General features: G+C 38.5%; 1 protein-coding gene across 1 annotated transcript in view; it reads right to left on the bottom strand.

Moving 5' to 3' along the window:
* Positions 1-12,571, bottom strand: part of GYS2 (glycogen synthase 2) — a 58,659-nt gene that overhangs the window by 3,683 nt on the left and 42,405 nt on the right. Inside the window, exons 12-14 of the mRNA XM_030841312.2 lie at positions 3,748-3,874; positions 1,078-1,173; positions 15-178 (exon numbers count right to left, since the gene is read on the bottom strand). Of these exons, the coding sequence (XP_030697172.1) occupies positions 15-178; positions 1,078-1,173; positions 3,748-3,874 (387 nt within the window). The remainder of the gene's footprint in view (positions 1-14; positions 179-1,077; positions 1,174-3,747; positions 3,875-12,571) is intronic.

Raw genomic sequence — 12,571 nt, 5'->3', positions numbered from 1 at the left:
ATAAACTTGCTTACTCTGCCTAAGTATCTCCAATCCAGAAGGTCTGAAAGCCTCTCGGTTCGGTTCCTCTGAATAATCCTCTGGCGGCGTGACTGTTTGCAAAATCCATAGAGAAACTGAGTCAGCTGATTGCAAGAATCATCCAGTGAGCGGAATCGCCTGTCAACGATGTAAATACCTGAGGCACACAAAAGCCAGAACACAAGTCAAGATAAGGCTAACCTTAAAGCACTTCTACTGTTGCTTAGGGTCTATCGCGAACTGCGTGATTATCCACTCCCTGACTCCCCTACTGCCTCTGCTTTATCTTTTCCCCTCTGAGACTGTATTTCTCCTGTGATTTCCTTCCAATGGCTCAAAATTGTCACCAACACACAGCCAACAAAACACATCTTGCTAAAGAAAATCTGGCAGTACAGGGATACCTCGGATCAGTGATCATCCTTGGGGCTGCTCACTGACCAGAATCCCCGGGGTGAGACCTGGGTCTCAGTGCTTTTTAGGTTCCCCAGTGTCCCCACCATGCAGCCACGGGTGAGGACCAGAGCTGTCAGCCAAGGAAAGACAACAGTGCTAATGCAATTCTAAAAGACCAGAGAATCGGCAACGTCCAGGCAGAGCACCCAGCCCATTCTAACTTTTCTTGCTGCTAGGCAGCCTGGACATATAGATGGTGATACCATCTGCCATCTTATATGTGAATTTTGATAACTTGGCATGGAACTTATAAAATAATTATGCTGATCGATACATGTACTCTAAAGCCATGGTTATTGTGCTTGTCACTTCTAGGTAATCGAGGACCGAATCAGTTCAGAAAAATAAAAAGGTGAAAAGGCAATGTTTGTCCAAGTTTAGCACTCCTTTTGTAGTTTGTCGTTTGAGTAATATGTTCAATATTAATATCATTCTAATCTTTTCTATGGACCATCTAATGAAATCTACTTTTAATTAAACAAGAAGTATAAAAAGGTTAATCCTCAAGATAACGTTAGAGTCGGGCTCTGTGAAGACCCCGTGCTTTGTTTGGTTAGAGGTCCCTTCTCCCCCAGTTGGGTTCATGATGAAAATCCTCACCATATGCAGTGGGATCAGCCACGTGCTCCTCCATGAAACAGCCAAAGCCAGAGAGGTTGGTGGTCACACTGGGGATACCCATCACAGTGCATTCGGCTGCCAGGGGAAATAGACAAAGGCTTGGCTTCAAACCAGCAACAACATCCTCTTACACACGCAGAGAAGGAAAAGCCCCAGTCCACCTAAATAGCAACATTTATTTTATGCCAGGCACGGTACTAAGCTCCTTACATGCATGAACTAATTTAATCTTCTCAACCACCCTAGGAAGTGAGGCTACCATTATCCCCATCTTACACATGAAGACATTGAGGCACAGAGAGATTAAATAGCTTCCTCAACTTCACCAAGCCAGGCAACGTGGTAGAGCTGGGATTTGAAGCCAGGTGCCGAGCTCCACAGCCCTTGCTCAGAACTGCTACCCTACACTGCCTCTCTCATTCCAGCTGACTTTGTTTTTTGCTCTGTTCTAAGCTTGTGTCACTAAGTATTTGGCAAGTTTACGGGGTAAGTAAATATGTTTTGGAAAGAACCAGCTCCTCCAACATTTTCACCTCTCTTGCCACCAACCCCTTCCGCTTTCTCGGGTGCTCAGCCAGCCCATGGTTTCTTTCAATTCTCTGCCACCTTTTAGTCAAAACCCTTTTTTTAGACAATATCAGATGTGTCTTAAGACATGTTAACACACTGAAGGACGTTTGAATTGTTAACATGAAATTTATATTTTATTATGGAATTTCTCTTGGTTGGCTAGTGGGGATGGGTAGATAAAAAGAGATTTCCTCATGACCCAGGTACTCCTATTCTGCAAGTATTGCCTCTTGGTTTAGCTCTAGAGAACAGTGGTTTCCGAATTTGGGGGAAGACGGTAGAGGAGAGGAAGGTGGGACGGGGATTATTGACCCATTTGAGAATCAGATGAAAACTCTGGAACTCCTCCCCAGAAAAATTTTGCCTACAATTCTATGGAAATTCACAGATCCTTATTTCTATTAAATACTCATTGACACCCATATAATAAAATGCCAGGGACCCATGTAAGCTCAGTACATGTTCACTGAGTGAATTTAATGAAGTCAGCGTTTATCTTCACTGGGTTTTCTCAAAACACGAAACACAGATTTTAACACTTTCTGGAGTGAGAGTTAGTACAGCATAAAACAATTATGTAAAAAAAGTTAGAGACGTATCTAATATGCTAATGCCAAATGTATACCACCAGAGGTTTTGCTGTTTCTATAAATAAGGAGGGACCAACTTCTTTTGGTTAATTTATTATTTATTTATTTATTTTGGTCACACCATGAGGCTTGTGGGATTTTAGTTCCCCAACCAGGGATCAAACCCGGGCCCTCGGCAGTGAGAGCATGGAGCCCTAACCACTGGACAACCAGGGAATTCCCCTTTGGTTAATTTAAAACAGAGAATGACTCATTCACTATAGGGTACATATTTCTCACATCCTTTTTTCCATCTACTTATTTTTCACAACACATTTGCTGGCCTTTATCTTAACACACTAAATATATTTCCTCTGTCATTTCATGTTAAGTTTAACTTTGTCCTATAAAATGATATTCTGGCAGAAAGACTGCTGTAAGTTAGATACATTCTCTTTTAATATAAATGACTTCCCACATTCCCTTGGTCACTCATGCTTTGGTTTTGTACTTCTTTGCTCTCAATATTTCCAATCGTAAATTATGTTACTTCCTAGAAATAATAGGAATAAGAGCCTATAACAAAGTTTTAAGTTCATCAAGTGAATTGTTTTCGTGTATCTCAAAAGATAGATACTCTATTGTAAGCAATTTAAGATAACTATGCGGGCATTTCATAGGTAAGAAGACACTGCCTTGAGGGAGACGCAAGAGGGAAGAGATATAGGAACATATGTATATGTATAACTGATTCCCTTTGTTATAAAGCAGAAACTAACACACCATTGTAAAGCAATTATACCCCAATAAAGATGTTAAAAAAACATATATACGGATATATACATCTATATATATATGCACACTAAGTGAAACATTTCATTAGAAAAATAAAAACAATTATAAAATAAAAAAAAAGAAGACATTGCCTTCACAAAAGTGGAATTTGTGCCGAGAACAATTTTTAGAACTACAAGAGAGGTAGCTGGGTGAAGATGACTTCTCACTGTTCATCTCTGTACTATTTGTGTCTAAAACTATATGAATGTGTTATCTAATTAAAAGATACATATATCCTTTCACTTAAAAAAGAATTCTGAAATAAATTTTAGAACAATTTTAGAAACAAAAATTGTTTCTCACATTAACCTCCTTGCAGTTAATTTCACCTTCATACTAATGGGTAGGACTGGTGAAGATATAATCTTTATGAAACATACTTTTTCTTTGGAATGCAATGAGGCAACAATTCAGATAACCCCTAAAATATGCCCAACCACAACCTCCTATACTTACATAAAAGATTATGTATTATGTCCTTGCTCTTAGGTCAGGAGCTACAAAACATTAAATGGACCCCTGGGATAGATCCAACCATTTCTACTAAGGTTTTTGTTTTGTAGTTTTAAATGACATATCATTTAGAAATGACATATTGAATATTACATACATGTGCATAAAATAATATACTAATAAAATCTAAAACACTTCACAATCTATACATGTCACATACCTGGAGTATAACCCCAGGGTTCATAGTATGATGGAAATACTCCGAGATGACAACCTCGGACAAACTCTTCATAATCCATGGGTAACAAGGGGCTGGTGGAAGATAGGAACTCTGGGTGCAAAATCACCTGAAAAAGAAAAATTCTAATGAGAAAAAAGAGAAAAGAAAGAAGAAATTGAAGCAAAAAAATCTCCTACAGTTTTGTTATTTCAATATTTCAATACTGTAGAATCCTTGTGTTCTAGATTCTGGGGAAAGAAAGAGAGAGATAAGAAAAAGGAAAACGTCCGGGTGTTTTTTTCTCCTCTCTCCATTCTCTGTAAATATCTATTCTGAGTACTAACTTTCCCTCAGGTTCCCAGGCCTAGATCAGAGGATAGGGAGTTATTGTATCCATTTTTGTTCTCATGCTAAACTCCTCCAACCCAGACTTTACTGACAACAAAGATTTTACTCGGTTCTCTGAGTGCTGGCCCTTGTCTTGTTTCTCAATTTACTCCCACCTTGAGCAGGAAAAAGGGGAGCTACGCTTATATGCCCCAGGCATAAGTTAGCCAAGTGAAATGCAACTAAGGGCTAATTGCAAGCTACCAATGTGATGTCACTGAACTGGAGATGGGAAGAGCAGCAGTACCTCCTTATAGAATATTTCCGCCATGTGAGTACAATAGTCATAAATAACCTCAAGAGCATAGGTAATAGGAAAACGCAGTAAACAACTAGGATGCAGTGAGTTTTGAGCATTACCTTTCTTTTTAGCATAATTGATTTTTTTTAAGTTTATGTAATTTAATTTTACACACTGGTTGTGTTTAAAACTGGCCTACAGCATTTCTGAAAATGCAGCAATTGGATCTCGTGCACTGGTATGAGTCCTTTCTTGGAATGCACAGCCTGTAATTTTCTGCAAAGGTGGAGCCCAGATACAGCCAGCTATACTTGGAAAGTTGTGAATAGAATAGCTACTTAACTGGTCACCTAGATGAATGAGTTCTATATCTCCTATTTATTAAAATGATTAATTATAAATTATAATATAATTATAATGTATAAATTATATTATTAGCCCAGTACTCTAAAATCTGATTTTAAAAATTTATTAGAAATTATTTTTAATAACTTACTTAGCTTTGGGAGGAGGCTGACAGATAACAGAAAACTGGTTTGGTGAGAACTTTCATAAAATGGGGAAATAGGAGAATTATATATATGTTTATGTATAAATGATATATTTTTAAAATTCTATTAAAATTTAATTTTATATGAATTATATATATAATTATATATAAATACATGTATATATGTATATATATATATATAATTTGAAAAAATCCCAAATTTACAGAAAAGTTGCAAGTACAATGTAAAGAGAATTAATATTTTTTCAAGAACCATTTGTGTATAAATTGCTGACTGGATGCCCATCATCCACAAATACTTAACATGTATTTTCTACAAACAAGAACATTCTCCCTTAAAAAACTAAACATAGAGTTACTATATGATCATGCAATTCCACTCCTGGGCATATATCTGGAGAAAACTCTAATTTGAAAAGATAATTTGAAAAGCACCCCAATGTTCATAGCAGCACTATTTACAATAGACAAGACATGGAAGCAACCTAAATGTCCATCAACAGGTGAATGGATAAAGAAGATATATATATATACATACCATATATATATTAATATATAGGTACATACATACTCACATATAATGGAATATTACTCAGCCATAAAAAAAAGAATGAAATAATGCCATTTGCAGCAACATGAGTGGACCTAGAGATTATCGTATTAAGTGAAGTAAGTCAGATAAAGACAAACATGATATCACTTATGTGTGGAATCTAAAAAAATGATACAAATGACCTTATATACAAAATAGAAATAGACTCATAGACATAGAAAGCAAATTTATGGTTACTAAAGGAGATAGTGGTGGGGGGAAGAAAGATAAATTAGGAGTTTTGGATTAACATATACACACTACTATATAGAAAATAGATAAACAACAAGGACCTACTGTATAGCACAGGGAACTAGACTCAATATCTTGTAATAACCTATAATTGAACAGAATCCAAAAAGAATATATATATATATATGTGTGTATATATATATATATATATAAAACTGAATCACTTTGCTATACAGATGAAACTAACACAACATTGTAAATTAACTATACTTCAATTAAAAAAAGAACAGTCTCTTACATAACCACACTATAAGCATCAAAATCAGAAAATTAACACTGATACATCACTACCATCTAATCCTTAAATCCCATTCAACTTTCTCCAGTGGTTCAAATACTGTCCTTTAAACCAAACAACCCAGTTCACAGTCACATGTCACATTTAGTTGTCACTTCTCTCTAGTCTCCTTTAGTTTGGAAGAGTTTGAGGACTTTCTTGGGCTTTCATGACCTTAACACTTTTGAAGACTACAGTCTAGTTATTTTGAAATTTGATCTTCAGTTTGGGCTTGTCCTATGCTTCCTCATGGTTAGAGTAAGTTATGCATCTTTGGTAGATACAGCACAGAGGTGATACTCTGTTCTTCTCACTGCATTGCATCAGGTGGCAAGGGATTTACACTTTATTCATTACTTGTGATGTTTACTTTGATCTCTTGATTAAAGTCATGTCTTTTTGGCTTCTCCACTGTAAAATCTTCTTCTGTTTCTCCTTTGTTATTAGTAAGTATATGGGGGGGAGTTATTTTGAAACTATATAAATACCCCATTCCTCAATAAACTTGTATTGGATTCATGGTTCCTTGTGTTATTCAATGGATTCTAATTCATTGCTATCTTTATTTATTTTGATACTTAAATTGTGCCTAATTTGGCCAGTGGGAGCCCCTTCAGACTGGTTTCTGTAAACTTTTGACAGATCTCCATCATTCTTTGAGCATTTCTTTGCTTTTTTGACACAAGAAGAAGTTCTAGACTCATCTTTTACTTTTCCTGCCACAGCCCTAGAAGTAACAATTTCTTCAGTGAGTCCTGGTTCCTTTTAGTGTAGAATGATATAAAGACCTGGGTGTTAGATGTGCTCATTGTTATTGGGGTGTTACAGGTCCTCTCAGCAGTCAGAGAGACACAATATACAACACACACACACACACACACACACACGTCTATACTTAGTTTCATTATCTTTCATACTTATTGGGTCAATCCCTGATATGATCTGAATGTTATGTTCCCTCCAAAGTTCATATACTGAAATCATAAACCCCCAAAGACGGATGGTATTTGGAGGTAGGGCCTTCAAGAGGTACTTAGGTCATGAGGATGGAGCCCTCATGAATGGGATTAGTGCTCTTATGAAAGAGGCTCCAGGAAATTCTCTGGCCCCTTCAACCATGTGAGGACATAGTGAGAAGCTGCCATCTATGAACCAGGAAGAGGGCCCTCACCAGAGCATGACCAGGCTGGCAACTTGATCTTGGACTTTCCCAGCCCCTAGAACTGTGAGAAATAAATGTCTGTTGTTTAGAAGACAACCAGTCTGTGGTATTTTGTTACAGCAGCCGGAACAGACTCAGACAATCCCCCTCCTTAACTAGTCTCTCCACAGCCTCTCTCTCACTCCACCCTCGCTCTGACACCTGCTGTGAGTGTCTCTCCCCAGTGCGTGGACCTTCCCCACCTTGCCTGGGCTCTGACTCCTTTCTATGGACTAGCCCAGCATGCCCCCCCTTCCAGTGTAGATGCCTACCTTGTGCTGACCCACCTAATGGCTTTAGAACTGAACTGTTTGGGAAGGAGAAAGAGAAACAGGGAGAGGAAAAGGAAGAGGAAAAAAAAAACTTTTTTTTTAACAACAACAACAAAAGTATTAGACAACAACAGTTGTCTAATACTTTATATAAGTCACTTTCATGCGTATTACCTGATTTAATCTTAGCAACATTGTGTGATGGGGACTGTAGACATTCTCATTGTCCTAATTTTAGAAATAAGGAAGCTAAGACTTTAGAAGCATTGGTTATATCTCAGCAGATCCATAAATAGCAGACATGTTAAACTCAAGAAGGAATAAAATGGTAAAAATGTCCAAAACCAGTACCTACAAATGATGGTTTATTCAATCACAAGAATCACAAATTGGCAAAGCAAAAATGGATAAAATATTTTCCTCCACAAAACATAATTTTAATTCCTATTACATATAAAATATTGCAGTAGGAAAAGAGACCAAAGACATAGACAGTTGACGGAGTCTGGGCAACCATCAAGTCAGAAGCCCATTGTATTCTGTTGGTAAATATATCAGCAAAGGGGGATTTAAAAGACATTGTGCCTACTTTGGCATTTCCAAACTTAGGAAAATTTGTACTCTCCAAAGCCCATTTTGGAACATGAAAATATCATGGCTCGTTCGTTTTGTTCCCAGCCAAAGAGAATGACAGCACGAGTAAAATAAGAAAACAGCTGCCCTGGGTCCTAGAACAGCCAATGGCAGAAGCTCAGGGCAGAGGAAAGGATGCCAGAGGTCAGCCCAGGGGGATTAAATGAGATCCTGTATGCAAAGCCCCCCAGCAGAGCACCTGGTTCACAGCAGTACCTGGATCAGTGGGGATAAAACAAATAAACAAAAACTTGTCGGACTGTATTTATCCTGGGAGGGAAGTAAGGTCCCAGGAAGTTAGTTTACTTTCACAGCACGGCAGCACAGGGTCCAGACCTGAAATCTGCCGTCTAGAGTTTTCTCACTATACCTTGCAACTGAGGCAGGATGGATGATAAATTCAAGTTTAAATCTGAATCAAATGGTCACATTCACATAAAACACTTGTCAATCCAGTCGGAGAGTTAAGAACCACTCTGTAGCCATCTATAAATATGCAGATGATCAAATAAGTACTTATATTAACACAGGCCCTGAATTACTGTCAAGCTTTTAAAGGATGCTATTAATAAAATGAAATACCTAATTCTGAATCGACCAAAGTCTATCTCAGTGCTTTTGAGTGTATATTGTTAGAAAGGGGCTATTCTTTTATTTCTTTTGTGTGTGTTTGCTTTATGATATTAATCAGTGAATATCTGAAAATGTTCATGAGTTTAACTGCATAAACACAATTTGTATGAGACCAACTTTTTTCTCCATTCACTCTATGTAAGTCATGGACTTTTTTATATTTCTGTGCCTTTTCATCTACTTCTTTGGCCTGATGAGCCCACCCCTCTGTTATTTGCTGATGAACTTGTGCTCATCTATCAAGATGTAGCTGACATATCATCTCTTTAATAAAACATTTTATCAAACCCTGCAGGTAAAAATCAATCCTCTGTCTTCTACTCTAATCAAACTCCATTCACACTTCTAAAAATAAATGGAGTATGATGTACCAGGGACTGGACAAGTACTAATAAAAGCTAACATTTATTATGCATTTACTCTGCGCCAAGGACTGTGTTAAACATGGTACCTATGGTTTATTTAATCCTCCCAACAATTCTATGAGTGGGGCTATATGATCACCACTTTACAGAGAAGGCTGCGGTACAGGTAGATTAAGTAAACTTACACATTGAATAAGTGGCAGAGACTTAAAACCAGGCAGTGTGAGTACAGTCGTAAAGGACTTCACATACCTTTATAGATGTGCGTGGCAGCCCTGAACTTGCCACTTGGGATTTCCTTCAAGAGATCCTGGCCTGGGGATCTTGACTGACGGCCCTAAGTGCCTCACCTGTGCCTCCATCACAGTGGCTACTCCTAGCCTGTAAGACCAGCCGGGATGGGTACTGGTGCCAGCCCATTTCTGCCCACTGGGTGATTCCTTTAATGGGCAACTTTTACTTGGGGAATCCCTATCCCTATTAATGGAAATCCCTATTAAAACCATTGCATTGAATTGTTCACAGAGTAAGGCACCCATCTGCCTGCCAACCTGAAACTTCTGGTAGGTAGAAAGGACACATGAAGATGAAACACAAAGAAAAGGTTGTTCAATAAAGGAAAATGTATGTAAGAACACTAAGATACTTAAAATAAGTCAACAGTAAACCAAAACACACACACACCCAAATAAGAATCTTTAGTATTAAGAAAGGAAGCACTTGTAGGGACTTCCCTGGTGGTCCAGTGGTTAAGACTTCGCTTTCCAATGCAGGCGGTGCGGGTTCAATCCCTGGTTGGGGAGTTACGATCCCACATGCCTCACGGCCAAAAAACCAAAACATAAAAAGCAGAAGCAATATTGTAACAAATTCAATAAAGACTCTAAAAATGACCCACAGCAAAAAAAAATCTTAAAAAAAAAAGAAAGGAAGCACTGTATAATAATTCTGAAATTGTGTTAGCTCTAGTTTGAGTGTACTGTTGAAAACTGTTTTTGTGGCTGCATAAGCACGCACGTGTGGTGTGTGTGTGTCTGTGTGTGTGTGTTTCCTTCCATTAACTGACAAGCCGTATTAGGTGGTTTTGGACCATTGCTTTTCCCCTTTATGAGTCACTATATATAGTGTGGTTATGTGCGTACAGTTTTTGTGTAGTTGCTAATTTTTATGAATTCTAGTGTTTTGTTAATTACAGTTGACTTTTCTTTCTGCCAAAAAAAAAAAAGATAATAAGGCTGAGACTTTTTAAAAACTGGGCTGCAATCTAAGGCTCTTCCCATCTCATCCTTCCTTTTTGCTCTCTCTTCCTTGTGTCTGGCTGCACCTCCCTGCCTGTTCTTGCTTTCAACCTCTTTACCCTTCACAAGCATTTCTGCCAATAAGTGTTTTCATATCTACTCCTGTCTCCGTGTCTGCTTCTCAGAGGAAAAAATCTTAGAAAATAGGTGAGACATGATCACTGCCTCGAAGAACCCACAGTGTCTGGTGAAAGGGACACATAAATTAAAATATATAGAATTCAATGTGGTAATTCCTATAATTGCAGAAGATAGAAAGTGTCTTGAGAATACAGGTAAGGCAACAATTGTTCTGTCTGGAGTAGACAAATGTATATTGAGGAAAAGTGTAAGGAAGAGATGACTTTTAGGTTGGATCCCAAAAGAATTGTTAAAATAACAGAGACAAGGTTGTTTCAGAAGGAGAAAGTAATATCAGCAAGTACACAGAAGTATGAAAGTGTTTAATATGTTTAGGAAATAAGTTACTCGTCCATTCCTAGGAAATTGCTTCACTGTTATCACACTTTTTTAAATATCAATCTGTATTTATTTCCCTTTCTTTTCCTGAACTTTCATTTTTTTAATCCCCTCTTAACTCCTTTTTCTTTAATTTTTAATTTTATTTATTTTTGGCTGTTTTGGGTCTTCGTTCCTGCACACGGACTTTCTCTAGTTGCAGCGAGCGGGGGCTATCTTCGTTGTGGTGCGTGGGCTTCTTATTGTGGTGGCTTCTCTTGTTGCGGAACACGGGCCCTAGGCGCACGGGCTTCAGTAGTTGTGGCTCGCGGGCTCAGTAGTTGTGGCTTGCGGGCTCTAGAGAGCAGGCTCAGTGGTTGTGGCACACGGGCTTGGTTGCCCCGCAGCACGTGGGATCGAACTCGTGTCCCCTGCATTGGCAGGTGGATTCTTAACCACTGCGCTACCAGGGAAGTCCCCCCTCTTAACTCTTGAGGTTCCCTTGGGTCAACACTTTTCTTCATTCATTCCACCTGATCTTCTAGCATGGCAGGGTCATCATTCCTTGGTCTCCACTACTGCCCACACGCCAATAGCTCCCCTCACACTGTCCTTATAAACCCCAGACCTATGATTTCTAAGTACATATTAAGCATCTCAACTTGAATATCTCACACATAACTCAATCTATCAAAAACTGAACTCCATTCGTGACATGACCCTCAAACCAACTTCTTTTGAAGGCTTTCCTTAGTTTTTAGAAAGTGTGGGTTACATACTGAAGCCCTGCCTTCTCCCTCTTTCTCACTCTCAGTGTCCACTGGTCACTGAAGTATGGTCCGTTCTGCAGGCAACCATTTCTCCCATCATTCCATTCTCTCCAGCACTTCTGATAAGGCCTTTGGAAGAGGCCCTCAGCATCCCTCACCTGTACTGTTGCAGCAGGTTCTTAATTTGTCTCCATTATATCCACTTATACCTACATTAACAAGTGAGTGCAGGATGAGAAATACATTTAAGAATAGACTATATTTTCCCAAGAAACTTTGCAGAGAAGAGTAGAAAAACATTTAGAAACATCAAGAGGAGACAGGGTTAAGGCAAAGTTTGTTTTTTCATGTGGAAAAATTTAAGAAATATTTGTAGACAGCAAGGGAAGGAGCTAGTAAGCCTACAGTATGAAGAAGGGTAAACAGGGCACATTTTCTCAGAATGTGGGAGGAAATAAGGTCCCAGAAAAACCCTTAGAATCTGAAGGAAAAGAAGTAAGAATGGTCAAAATCTATATTCGAGGCCAGTATGAAGGGACTCATATGATCTGCTAAAGGTGAAAGAAAGAAGGGACAGTGAGACCTTTCCCTTTGAAAAGATTGGTAAAACTTGTGACAACTTGATCTTGAATGCTGGTGAATGGAAGTGAGTAAGGATAAGCAATTATCTATTGCCATGTTCACCCATGTCTCCCATGTCTAGCACCATGCCTAGAACATGACACGCCCTCAGTAAACATCAGAGAGATTAAACTCCACGGTGGCAGAAACCAAGTCTTATTCATGTACCTAACCCTGTCCCTCGTCATCATAGAAACCCAAGAGTCAAAAGAATGAATCGGTCAGTAGAAAATTACATAAAGCCATCATTAGCCACATTCTCTGAAACTGGAAGCTCCTCATAACTCTGCTTTTAAGTTGAACTTTATCAAGAAGAAACAAAGACAGTTCATG

The sequence above is a fragment of the Globicephala melas genome, chromosome 10 (assembly GCF_963455315.2).
Source record: "Globicephala melas chromosome 10, mGloMel1.2, whole genome shotgun sequence".
NCBI classification, from domain to species: domain Eukaryota; kingdom Metazoa; phylum Chordata; class Mammalia; order Artiodactyla; family Delphinidae; genus Globicephala; species Globicephala melas.
Note: the sequence above shows the minus strand (reverse complement) of the source record. Positions and strands in the feature narration are given on the sequence as shown.